Below are 12523 nucleotides of genomic sequence, written 5' to 3'. Positions count from 1 at the left end.
TGCTGAAGACCGGTGTTTCGGTGAGTCTGAATGGCTCCTTTGGTCCCCAGGCTGATTGTGCCGGTGGGACCACAAAGGCCGTTCAGCTGCCGGTACGCAGACCTTGCCCTGTCCCTGGGCAGCAATGATGCTCCTGCGTGGTGAGGGGACTCCCCGCGCAAGCAGCGTGCTGCCGGCAGCCCTATCCCCAGCTAAACCACGCGGTGAGGAGTTTCTGCGATGCAGGGTGCGAACAAGAGGAACGCCGTGGACGATCGGGCCGTGCGCGGGGGCCGGGAGCAGGGAGTTTCAGAGCCCACTGCTCGTGCTCTCTGACGCTGGTACGCCCACGGTGCTGGCAGAGCGGGGTTTGGGGGGCTGTGTGGCCCTGTCACCCGGTGATCAGGACGAGCAGCCCCGCTGCCCTGCGCCGGCAGCTGGAGTGCTCGCAGCTGCTTTGTGCCACCTTGGGGTCACCGGACTGATGGGGCTTGGCTTCTCCGTCCATCCCTTTTGCCCACAGGCTGGCACGACAGGCTTTGTTTGTACAAGGTTTTATTCTGGTTCCTGAGCAAACACCTTCTGTATTGTAAGTAAAGCTTATCACCTTTTTTGCACGCTCTTTTGGCCAGCACCTCTGTGCGCATTCTGGTTTGCTGGGGGGGATTAATTTTGCTGGCAGGGAAATCTGCGATCTGCTCTGTCCCAGGGGTCTGTTTGACTTGAGAAAGAAAAGACAGCAGGAAGTGTGTAACTGGAGAGCTCGCTGTCTCGCAGAGCCGGGGCAGGGGCTGTGCGAGCCTGGGGCCACAGGAAAGTGGAAAAGTTGTCTTGTGCATCTGGTAACAGCTTTTCCTCCTGGGGCCCAGCCTCTGTCGCATCATTTATCGCACGGGGCTGAGCGGGAAGGAGCAGAGGAACCTTTTCAAAAGGAAAGAGCAGCATCTCCTCGGTGTAACTCATTACTTTTGCAACTCGTAAATCTAGTGCTCTGAATTGCTGGTGGGTTCAGGAGTAAATCCAGAGCGGGAAACAGCAAGTCAGAATTCATAAGAACTGGGACAATCCTGTTCACAGTGGAAGAACCACTAACAGTCATTTTCCAGCCTGCCAGCACCCCAACACGCTAGAAAATCTCTTTACGGGTGAGCAGCGGGAGCGGGGTGTGATGGGCTGGCTGCTCTGCCCAGGCTGCGCGCAGGCTTTGGGCTCTCCAGCTCTTGCTCCAGGAATGTCCCTGGTAAAGCTTCATCCCTCTGCTGCTCCGCGGGGGCTGGCAAAGGGGCTCGGCTCTGTTGCTCCCGCATTTGGCTGTCACGTCCTGCTCCGTGTGCCTCCGGCAAGGGAAGCCGTGTGTCCCCTGGGATACCGCCCAGGAAAATGATGGATTTTGTTGATGCCAAAGACGCTAATATAAATGCTTTTTTCAGCATTTCTTTTTCCAGGTGAACCCAAAGTGACTGCTGGGGACAACGCTGGCCATCTCCTGCGGATGCAGCTGTGCCGGAGGGGCTCAGTAACTGGGGTGACAGGAGGGAGCAGCAGCAGAGCCCAGTTCTCCAGCGTAAGCCAGCTCTGCCCCGAGCCGGTGGCTGGTGCCAGGTAGGACGTGTGGGGCTGGGAACTGGGGCGTGCGGCTCCTGTGACCCCAACCCTATGCTGGAGATGTGGAGCCATGCAGTAAAGCCTAAAGCCAGAATATCCACTGGCAAATAAATACATCTTTTTACTGCTGTAGCTTATTCCCTTTGGGAAACTGGTTTAAAATATATTAGTCAAAGAGTAATGGTTGCAGCTCTACCAGGAAACTTTTATTAGGAGCAGTTCCTGCTATTGCCGACTTTGGGCATTAAAATCATTAGTCAGGTCTCGAAGCTGGGCATATAAACCTTCAGGGTTTTTTACTCCTTATAATAAATCAACTTGGCTTGTTTTGTTTGCTTTCCTATTTCTGAGTCTTTGAAAGATGAGGTTTTGAAGTGCTTTTCAGCACCTCCAGAGGCTAGAAACAATATGTGTAGCTGTTGCAAGTGAAAGCAGATGTATGTGTAATTAATATGGTTTCATGGCTGGGGTGTTAAGTGAAACATCGCCATCAGAGACCTTACGTGAGAGCTGCGAAGTCAGCAGTAAGGGTGCTCCTCCTGGGCAGCGGCACCGCAACGCACTCACCCCGTGCGAGGCAGCTCCCGACAGCACCCAGCGACGGAGCAACTCGGGCGGCTTGAGGAGCTCCGTTACCAGCCCAGCCTTCCATTTCAGCCACTCAAGTCTGCTGTGGGTCTCCCCCGCTTTGGTTTGCTGAACAGCCTCTCAAGCGCAGAGGTGCGTGTGGTCAGTAGGAAAGAGCATTCCAATATTGACAAACGCAGCCGCTGGTGCCCTCGGGCGGGCGCGTGCCGAGCCGGCGTGTCGCAGCGTCTGTACGTGTGCAGTCACGTTGCATTCAGTGTTTTCTGTGACGAGCTTTGTATAGTATAGTATAGAAGTATAGTTTTGAAAATATAACTGCCTTCAAGACTAAAATTAGAAACCATTGTGCAGACTGATTTTTCCACCCCCTTCTTTCTGACCCAGGGAAAACCACCAGCCATAATGTTCCCATAGTAACACAAGAAATGGAGGAAAAGCAGATGAAAGATCTCTTGTTGGTAGGGGCCATGTCGTTCTGCAGCTGAGAGGCACAGGGCTGCTTTGCATCCTTATAAATTAGTGGAATTTTTGTGCTCCCTTAATTAAATGTAAGGTCTGGATGTCTGTACCCGTACCAGTTCTTAGCAAGACAAAATTCATCTGTCTTTAGGTACAAATCATTGAGGTGAAAGAAGTCAATAGTCACACCAGAAAATGCAGTATGAAAGCGAAATGTTTAATTGAAGTATGGAACATTGTTACAATCCATCCTCTTTGTGCAACAAAAATACCAAGAGCAGGACTGGAAGAGAAAGCCGCTAGTGCAATGCCGTTATTCTCCTAAATCTGAGAAAGTGTTGTTTTAGTAAGGCGAGAAAGAAGATTTTCAACATTTCAAGCAGTGACAAAACACAAAGCATGATTTTAGAGTCAGCAGAACCATTTTGCCACTGGTTTACTCCGGACACCAGAGTTCAGCCCACGGTGGTCTGCTCTCCTGTCCTCGCCTGTAGCTCGAGGTTGCAGGGGACCAAGACGTAGTCCTAAGCAAGGGGAGGAACGAAGGCTGAGCAAGGTGCCCGTGAGGCTCACGTCAGCCTGCACGGGGCTCTGCACAGGCCAGTGGCCCCTCCACCCCAGCTATTGCTTGTGTCGGTGGGGCTAGAGACGACCTATGCCTATTTAAAGCGATGAAACTTGGTTCTGCGGGTTAACAGGGCTAGAGGAGCAGGCTCTGATTTATTTTGAAGCCAGGAGGTAAGCATCACGCCTGGGTTCCCTTTAAATCAGACATAGCAGGGAGCAATTTAAATCTCTTATTTCCTACCTTGTGAATCACGACGTTGACGTCAGTGTAGGTAAAGCTGGAGATGTGGGGCAGGAATATGCCTTCGCTCAGGACCACTAGGAAAAAAAAGAGGGACAGTTGCCAGCCGGGTGCTGCCTTCGTCCTCATCGTGCATCCTATGCGGCAGCACCGCTGCAAAACTCCTCACCGTTCATCTGAGCCGGTACCTCCTTGCGGATTATGGGCAAAAATAACTCCTCCAGTAAGGCAGCCTGCCAAAGGGAAATCCACGGTCAGCTTGCTTATGGCGTGACTGAAGCAGAAGGAGAGGGGCAAGGACCAGCAAGAGAGGGGTCCTGATGCTCATTGCACCTCTCCTAATCCCGCAGGGACCTGCCTCTCCCTTCTGCAGGGTGCAGCGAGCACCCAAAGTAAATATTTCCCTGGTGACAACCGCTGCCTGGGGTGGTTGAGGGCAGTCTGAGCTGGCTGGTGCAGCTGAGAGTGACCAGGCTGTTACAGGACGGTGCTAAGGCGCGGGCTGTTGCATTCAGCAAGTCACAGCAGCACGGTGTAAGGAGGGGACGCGGCTGCGCTCGGTCACTTGAGGGGTGCACGGCTGGGGGCACCTACCGGCACGGGACCCACGTCGGAGGCAGCCAGGCTGAGCTCAATATCCCTGGAAAACAAAGAGTGGCACAGGAGCTGCTGTAATAAGTTGTAATGAGCAGTGACTTTCATGTTCCCCCGAACACCACGGCTGAGTTCAGGGCCAGGCCAGCAGTGAGCTTGGTGCCTGGGTACGTCTGAGCAGGCGGCTGGAGCCTGGCTTTCCCCGGGGCACAGCAGCAAGGGCACGAGGACGTTTTGACCCAGACCGAACAGCTTTTGTGGGGCCCCGCGGAAGCGGGCAGGCTGCACTGGCGTGCACCGGGGCGAGCGGGCTGGGGTGCGGGGTGCTGCGGGTCCGGGGTCTGGAGCAATGGGCAGCCGCAGGCGCTGCCACGGCCGGGCGTGCCGGAGCCCCCCCAGCCACCGGCTGCGTCTGCAGACGGGGCAGTCGAGCGCGTGCTTTCCTCGGCAGCGGTACCAGCGGCGTGGCAGGAGCAGGCAGAGGCGGACGGCGTTGGTGTGTGCCGGTTGCCTGCCTACGCCTGTGCTGAATGGGGGGGCTGTAAGGGTGCAATTTTCACTTTTCTCTCTAACACGTTACTGGAGTCTCACCGTTTCCCTTGGGACAGCGCTACCTCTGCAGTGCCCAAACCATAAAAGCTAAGAACTTCCCTGGACCACTTTGCCTCTCCTTTCCCTGCTATGACTGGGACATGTCCCGTTCAAGGACTCGGAACATAGCTGGGTTCATTACTCTATCACTGCTGCAGAGATCATCATCCTTGTGTCGGTGACGCTAAGGAGGAGTCCTGCAGACGTATCCTGCAAGGGGAAAAGAGAGAGCAGGCTCAGAGTGAGCAAGCGGTCCCGCTTCAGCTTTGAATAGTGGGATGCAATGAACCCATCCCTGTGCTGCCACCTGCAACGTGCTCCTCATGCCCTGCTCTACGCTCTGGAGGCAAATGCTGCTTGGGACCGTGAGCACTGTGGTGGTTAAAGGCTAAATCAGCCCCCTGCAACGGCTGCGATCGGACCGGGTCTCGGAGCAAAGGGCATTGCCCGAGTGCAGCTCGGGCACACTCGCAGAGCACACTCACCACGTTCACACTCAGGAAGCTCTGGAAAGCCGATGAGCCTGCCCCGACATGGATGGTGAGGAAGAGCTTCAGGGCTGCCTTGCCTTCCTCCAGCACCACCCGAGGCGAGCTCCTGACCACGGCTTGTAGCACCACCGGTAGGTCCTCCTGGAAGAGGGAGCCCATCTGCCGAGGGAGAGGGGTTATTTCTGGGCATGGCAGCCGTCCCCTGCGCCCCCGGGGTGGTGGGCAGGGGCTCGGGGGGCACGGCCTGAGCTGGGGCCGTGCCTCTCAGAGCGACAGCAACGGCAACGAACCTGCGTAATCTTCTGTGCCATGGTGGCGGTGGTCAGGGGGCTCTGAAAGACAAAGCACAGCTTGTGATCCGACTGATGGCTGCTTGGGGCTGCTGCTCGGGGGCTTGTGTCCAGCACGGCCATGCGGACCCTGCGGTGAACGCTGTGCCACGTGCGTGGCTATGCACAGGAGCCTTCCTGCACGCCAGCATGTGCCAGGAGCAGCATTCTGGTTACTCTTCATGGCAAATTCTCCATCATCATTAGACCAGCAATATTTTTGGGAGCCCGGGGGTGAGGGGCTGTGCCTGCCATGGGCACTCAGAGACACACTCTCATTTCTTTGCAGGGCACACAGCTCCTCCAGCCATTTGTGTCCCTCCAAATGCATATTTTCTACTCCTTCCTTGCTCGCTTGCTCTACTCACCGGGATGGTCATGTTGAAGGCTCCAGCCGTTTCTAGGGCAAAGAAGAGGCTGGTGTAGAAGTGCTCGGAGAAAGCCAGGGTGAGGTGGGAAGGGCTGGAGCTCGCCGGCTCAGGCATGCTGAACGGCACGGGGCTGACTGGCAGGGGGATTGCCATCCCCGCCACCTGGAAAGTCGTCTGCGGGGACATGGGCAAGGAGAGAAGGAGTTTGAGGTGTGTCAGGGCATGTAGCACTGGGAGGGAGCTGCTCTCCCAAAGCCTGGAGCTGGGCTGTGAGTGCTGGAAAGTGAGGACTTACTTGCAAGGATATGGTGATTCCCTGCTCGGAGAACATGGGGGCAGCCAGGGGCAGGTACTGGACCTGGCAGCTCGGCGTGATGGGGAACTGAGCTGCAAACCAAGCAGAGGGATGCTCAGAAAGAGGAGGGGGGCACGTTGGGTCTGGGAAGTGTCTGGGTTTCCCGAGTAAAGAGACAGGGAAAGAGAGCTGGGCGGAGGGTGCGGGTCCCCGGGGAGATGACGGCAGCGGAGCCACTGCTGCTAGGTTTCTGCTGCAGGGCGGGACCCCGTCCCATCCCATGACCTGCTCCAAAATGAGCCCCGAAGTCCTTAGTCTGTAACGAGACTGAAAGCCAAACGCTCACCTGTCAGAGATATGAGCTGTTCATTTGGCAAAAGCAGCAATTTGGAGACTTCCAGGCAAATCTATGCAATAAAAAACAAAAAGAGAGGTGGTAGGTGAACACGGGGGTCTGCCGGCATCAGGCGTCCCCCGAATGCCTCTGACGCAGACATCCCCATCAGCCGGCCGCGCGGCAGCCGGGAGACAGGGGATGCCAGCGTTCAGTGACCACGGGGCTGCGGGGGAGACCTGGCAAAGCACCAGGTTGACTTAAAGTGCTCTAATTCTTACAGAACTGCACAACTTTGTCTTCTCCTGTCTCACGCCCTTACCAACTTTATCTTACCTTATCGATGTTAATCTCTTTGTCCACATCTGAACTAGAGGACTTGCTGAATGAAAACAACAGAATGGAAGAAGTTAGGCGAGAACCAGCTCAGCCAAGGGTAGGCGAGCTGGTTCTTTTATCTGACCCAAAAGGCATCCAGAGAAAGAATTACCTTTATTTTCTATCATCTATTAAGCTACGATTACAATTCAGAATCCTAAAACGCTGAAGAAGAGCTGTTAGACTTGCATTAAAAATGTTGCTGCTACACTGCTTTAAAAGATCCACTCCCTTAGGAGAGAACGAAGCTCTCTTAAAATGGGGGAAACCAACCCTCCAAGCAGAACAAAGTTCTTCCCATGAAGATAAAGTTTTTGTGTTAACCTTTGTAAGCTCTTAGAGCAGCGAGCAGATCTTAGTCATATCACCTTCCTGCCTAGAAATGCTGGTGCCTCAGTTTCTTCTTTTCCCCCGTTACCCAGATCTCATAACAGGGAAAACCACGGGGTCGACCTTTCCGTCTCCTCGGTGCTCTGCACCTCCTCCACGGTGGGTTTGCAGGCAGAGGTCACCAGCTCCAGGTTCCCTTCGGGGTTCATTTCCACGTGGAGGTCCGCCAGGATGGACAGTCTCATCACCTTGGTGGTCGAGCTGTGCCAGGGGAGGAGAGGTGGAGGCTGGAGTGTGGGGGCCGCTCCCGCTCCCCCCGGACCCCTGCTCCCGCAGGCAGGTGCTGGATGCGGCCCCGTCGCTCCGGCCGGGAGCTTGGGCTGCTTCCACCCCGCAGCCCCGGCACTCACGGGGCAGGTGTGATGCCGAGGTCCGCGTCGATGCTCAGCCGCAGGCCGGTGTCGGGGATGAGCGACAGAGACAGCTCGGCGACTTTGACGGAGTTAATTTGGCTCCTGCTGGAGCAGAAGCGAAGGCGTCAGGAGACCGGCACAGGCAGATGTGCAATCCCTGGCTGCTCTCACAGGGGGCAAATCCCAAAAGTCCATGAGATCTGCACAGTGCACGGATAAACCAGTGCCCTGAGGGTGGCACGGGGGTTGCTGCCCTTCGACCCCAAAGAGCCAGGAGCTCGTTTCTAAACCGCTCCGGCAAAGAGCCGTGTTGATCTCCAGGAGGTTTTTTTGCCCTCGCTGGCAAAATGCCATTTATGACGATAGTCAAAGCGCTCCAGCTAAACACCAGGTTGAACCAGCGGTACGGTGGCAAAGCCTGGGCAAGGCCGAGCTGTGGACTCACCTGCTGGGCTTTGGGGAGCCGAGAAACAGGTCTGGGACTGTTGGGGCCATCAGGTCCTGCCTGAGGACTGTCTCTGCATGTGGCTTTGAAACTTCAGCAACTGTGAAACAGGGCAGATATTTCATGAGCCCCTCTGGAGCTTGTGGTCTGATGCACAGAGACGGACAGACTGAAATCCGTCCAGGCGACACGCTTCCATCCTTTACTAACCCCCCCCGTGACTAGCTATAGAAAGGGGATGCTGGAAGTGAGCTGGTTGATGGCACAGGTTTCTGGTGACGGTGTTTGGTATTTCATCACCGGACTGACAGAAGCTGCTGCCTCCCCTCCCTGCTGATGGCGTGGGAGATCCGGGGTCCGGACTTACGGTAGCTCAGTCCTGATGGGGTGAGGATGCCCCCGCAGTCGGGTGACCTGGTGGTGTGAGCGGGGACCAGGAGGCTCAGGAGGGTGCTCAGGGTGCAGAGCTTCGCCATGGCGGCGCCTGGAAGAGGAGGGCACCCGCAGCAGCCCGGTCAGAGCGGCATGGCCCTGGCCCGGCCGCCGAGGTGCGGGGCCACGCTCGGGAGCCACGGATCCGCTCCCGGGTCGGGTTTGTGGTGCCGAGCTTGTCAGCTTTTGTGCAATAAGAACACATAGCTCTCATGTGGTGCCTGGGGATTTAAAAGCATTAACAGAAGGCTGAGCCTTGAAAACCTCCTGCAAGTCTGTAAGCTACAGTGGTGCTTGCAGCAATAGCCTGCCTGCTGAAGAGCATAAAATGGCCTACAACTGGTATAAAACTGGCAAAGAAACAGGAGCTAAAGTTAATTGAGGAACACATGGAAGTTATGGAGGAGGCTAAAATCAAATAAAAAGGTGAAAGTGTTATCTACCTCCCTGAAAAACATTTGGGAATTGTTTATAAAGTTTGTAAAGCTCTTACAATATTAAGAAAACAAGCAATTCAGAAAGTCTAACCTGCAAAAACCAGACATATTTATATCAGTCTTTGCAGAAAGTGGACCTCTGATGAGAACTGACCCTTACAGAGACACTCCAACGTAAGTACAAGCAATGCTTATAGCAAGCTATTCAGTTTGCAAATGCGTCTTTACCTTTCCTGGCCAGTCTTCCCATTCTTCCAACTCAGTCCGTGTCTTGCCGTGGCCACACCAAGGAATTGTGCTGGCTTTATATATCCTCACAACCGAGGCTGGTGGGGCAGAAGTTGGCAAAGAGGGCTGGAAACCAGGACATTGGGTGGACATTTTGTTTTATATACCATTTTTATTGTTTCCCCATATACTTGATTACATTGGCCGTTGACCTAGCAAGGTGAAATATTGAACAGCAGGTGCTGGGGCAGCTTGCCTTCATTGTGGCGTTACTGAGGAGCACAAAGAAAGGTCTCTGGGTGGAGGGTGCCAAGAAATCAAACATTGTTAGAAAGCGAACATTGGTTTCTTTGCTCTGCAGCCATGCTTTCTTCCGAACACCACAGGGACAGCCGCCACCATGTCCACACCAGCGAGAAGGTGCTGTGGTTTGTGTCACTCTCCCGGCTGGGCGGCTCGGACCAGAAGGGATGAGACCTGCATGTGTCGCACTGAAGGAGGTCTTGGCAATTCATCAAGGATGCCCTCCATTTCCATCAGGCCTGGGTAAGTCTGCTGAAGGCAACAGGAGTGTTTCTGTTGGGTTCAGTGAGTTTTAGACCAGAGAGAAGAACAATTTTTTTTTTAAGGTGTCTCGTCTCACCTCCGGAATGGCCCACATGCAATAATTCCTTCCTCTCCTTAACCCATTCCCAATGAAAAGTCACTGGCAATGTTTATTACGACTGGTAGAAAAAATGGTGGGTGACGTCCACCCTCTTTGCTAATGTCTCTACGAGCAGTGAAAGCATTCATGGAAGGGACTCAGAGTCCCGCTCCTTCCCGTGCTTGGGATCCATCGTGTTCTCCTGGCTTCCTTTTCGCCTGGAGGACAGAGCATGGGCTACCTGCAAATGTCATGTAAGCGCATCCTCCGTGGTCTCACCCAGCTCTCCATCGTGCTCCGTGTTCTGACTTTCCCCCCCCCGATATTTGCGATTTCAACTTTGAGGCATGACCAGTCTTCCAGAGAGGGTTGAATTGCCCATTTCGGTCTGAAACCCTTGGCAATGGGATAAAGTGTTCAGCGCTTGTTGAAACACCTGCTGCCTGGGGAGGCAACCATTGTCCTTTGTGCATTGGTGAAGTGAGTTATTGGGCGCTGGTTCCAGGTGCATCTTGACACGTTCAAAGCCTTTGGCTCTCACCAGCACTGTGTTGCTTTCCTTCTCAGCATGACAGAGAAATACCAAGAAAAGCAGTTTCAGCCACGTTGTGCATTTCCATTGAAGGCATCCAAATAGCAGTGTCAAGAAAAAATATGAAAATATACGTCTAGCAGCCTACTGAGGGAGAGCAGGATTTACACGTCTACGCTGATGTATGCAGCCCATTTAGAGGCAAGAAATGTATTCAGAAAAGTAAATCCATTGAGAAGGTTGTAACCTGCAGACGAGTCCCCTGGGGCTGCAGGAGATGTTTTGTGGCATCTGACATCAGTAGGGACACGGACACAACCTAGAAAAGTCTCTGAGAAATAAGTCTTTGCCATGTTTTAGAGCAGCGGTTGGAAAATTGCCCCTGCTAGGCCTTGTTCCAGTGTAGGTAATATCGGCAGCTCTTCCCGAAGCAGTACTGGAGATTTATCTGTGGAGCATTATCATTTACAGCAGTGCAAGGGTCTGGGGATAAGCTGTCGGGACAAGATGGCACTGTGGTGCTTAGACATGGATTTTCTCCTCCTGAAGAGCTGTTCTGGACCTGATGATCCCTGTGGAGGCTTAATTAGATGTCAACTTATAGCATAATGACTGATCAAGTTACTAGCGCAAAAGTGTCTTTCTGGCATGGTGCATTCCTTATCAGGAGTTATCAATAAATCTTACGCTCCTGTTAGATAAGATGTAAATCTCCCTGTCTGGGCTTAGCAGAGAGCCCAGAGTGCATCACTGGGAGGGAGGGGATGGCAGATTAAACCTTATGACATGTTTTATACAGAAATGAAGAGAAGAAATAAATTACTTGGTGCTGCAGGATCCCACCGGGGTGAACTCCCAGAGCTGGGTCCTGCTGGCTGGGGTACCCAGGAGGGGATGGGTGAGGACACTGTGGTGGCCACTAGCCCCAGGGCTGGTGAATGGGCAGCCACAGCCATGGCAGCAGCACGGCCAGCCCAGGGGAGAGCTTCGTGCAGCCTGTCTGCAGTCTGGTGGGACACGTGGCTCTCCCATGGCGGGACAGGGACGGGGCTGAGAAGCCTGTTCTCTGAGCAGGTGACAGTTCTTCTCAGCCTCGCTCCGACCCTGCTGAAACCAGTAAGAACATTACTGAGATTATCACAATTTCCAGCGGGTTCCCCACCAGCTGATCCCACGTCCTCCCCCAGCGTTTGCACAAGCTCCATGAACCTTTGGGGAGCGAGAGCCACTCACCCCAAGAGTTGCACTTACACGGGTATCTCCAAAAGCAGAATTTACCATTACACATCTTAGGTTTCTCGTCACCCCCACTTCTGCCTGTACCGTGTAATTAAACAGATCAGGTTTTTCTCTTTCAGACTTGACGTGCAAGTCTCCATTGGCTCTTCCTGGGCGTTGAGCAAGAGCGCTGGGTTCAGCCTGCTGGGAGCACGTGCCTGGTGCCTGAGGCTCCAGGGCTTACCTGGACTTTCAAATTAATTAGTGAAATTATTTGTATTGGCAGGTGCCAGAAACACTCGGGGATTAGGTTACATCACATCACAGTAATTACCCAGCCCTTTCATTCTTTTGGCTTTTCCTCTTTCTCGGTCAGGATTTACGTATAGGCTGTTTCTTGCCTCTCTCTAGGAGGTCAGTACAAAGCTTGGACAACCTCTGGGGACTCTCTGCCGGAGAAGAACCAGGCAAGGTGACGGCAGGGCCCTTCCCTGCAGGAGTCCCGGTTGCGGTGAGGTGCAGCAGCTCACGTTGCTTCCCTCCAGTGCAAGCCAGAAGTGGGAGGCCAAGCCAGAGCAGACTGGTGGAGCTGTGTCCGCAGCCTCTGGGGAGGCTCGTCGTGCCTCGTGCCATTGCCGTGGCCAACAGCCGTGAACTCTCCTGCCGCTCCTGGGGCCAGGGCTCGGGGTGGCCCGGTGTCCTGGTTTCAGCTGAGATTGAGTTAATTTTCTTTAGAGTGGCTGGTATGGGGCTATGTTTTGGATTTGTGCTGAAAACAGTGTTGATAATACAGAGATGTTTTAGTTGTTGCTGCACTAGCCAAGGACTTTTCAGCTTCCCATGCTCTGCCAGGTGCAGAAGAAGCTGGGAGGGGACACAGCCAGGATAGTTGATCCAAACTGACCAAAGGGCTATTCCATACCACATGATGTCATGCTCAGTATATAAAGCTGGGGAAGAAGAAGGAAGGGGGGACATTTGGAGTGATGGCGTTTGTCTTCCCAAGTAACCATTACGCGT

At 54.0% G+C, this 12523-nt stretch overlaps 1 protein-coding gene across 1 annotated transcript; it reads right to left on the bottom strand.

Moving 5' to 3' along the window:
• Positions 1-3086: 3086 nt before the first annotated feature.
• BPIFB2 (BPI fold containing family B member 2) lies at positions 3087-9129 on the bottom strand. The gene is made up of 16 exons (XM_072879506.1): positions 9108-9129; positions 8378-8494; positions 8011-8110; positions 7563-7667; positions 7276-7413; positions 6781-6826; positions 6457-6517; positions 6111-6202; positions 5813-5989; positions 5406-5447; positions 5110-5274; positions 4767-4834; positions 4034-4079; positions 3609-3672; positions 3440-3516; positions 3087-3155 (listed from the first exon to the last, which is right to left on the bottom strand). The coding sequence occupies exons 1-16, from the start codon at positions 9127-9129 to the stop codon at positions 3087-3089; spliced, it is 1389 nt and encodes a 462-aa protein (XP_072735607.1).
• Positions 9130-12523: the final 3394 nt, after the last annotated feature.

The sequence above is a fragment of the Ciconia boyciana genome, chromosome 14, assembly GCF_034638445.1.
Source record: "Ciconia boyciana chromosome 14, ASM3463844v1, whole genome shotgun sequence".
Taxonomy (NCBI): Eukaryota; Metazoa; Chordata; class Aves; order Ciconiiformes; family Ciconiidae; genus Ciconia; species Ciconia boyciana.
The sequence above is the reverse complement of the archived record's forward strand: the minus strand, read 5'-3'. Positions and strand labels throughout refer to the sequence as shown.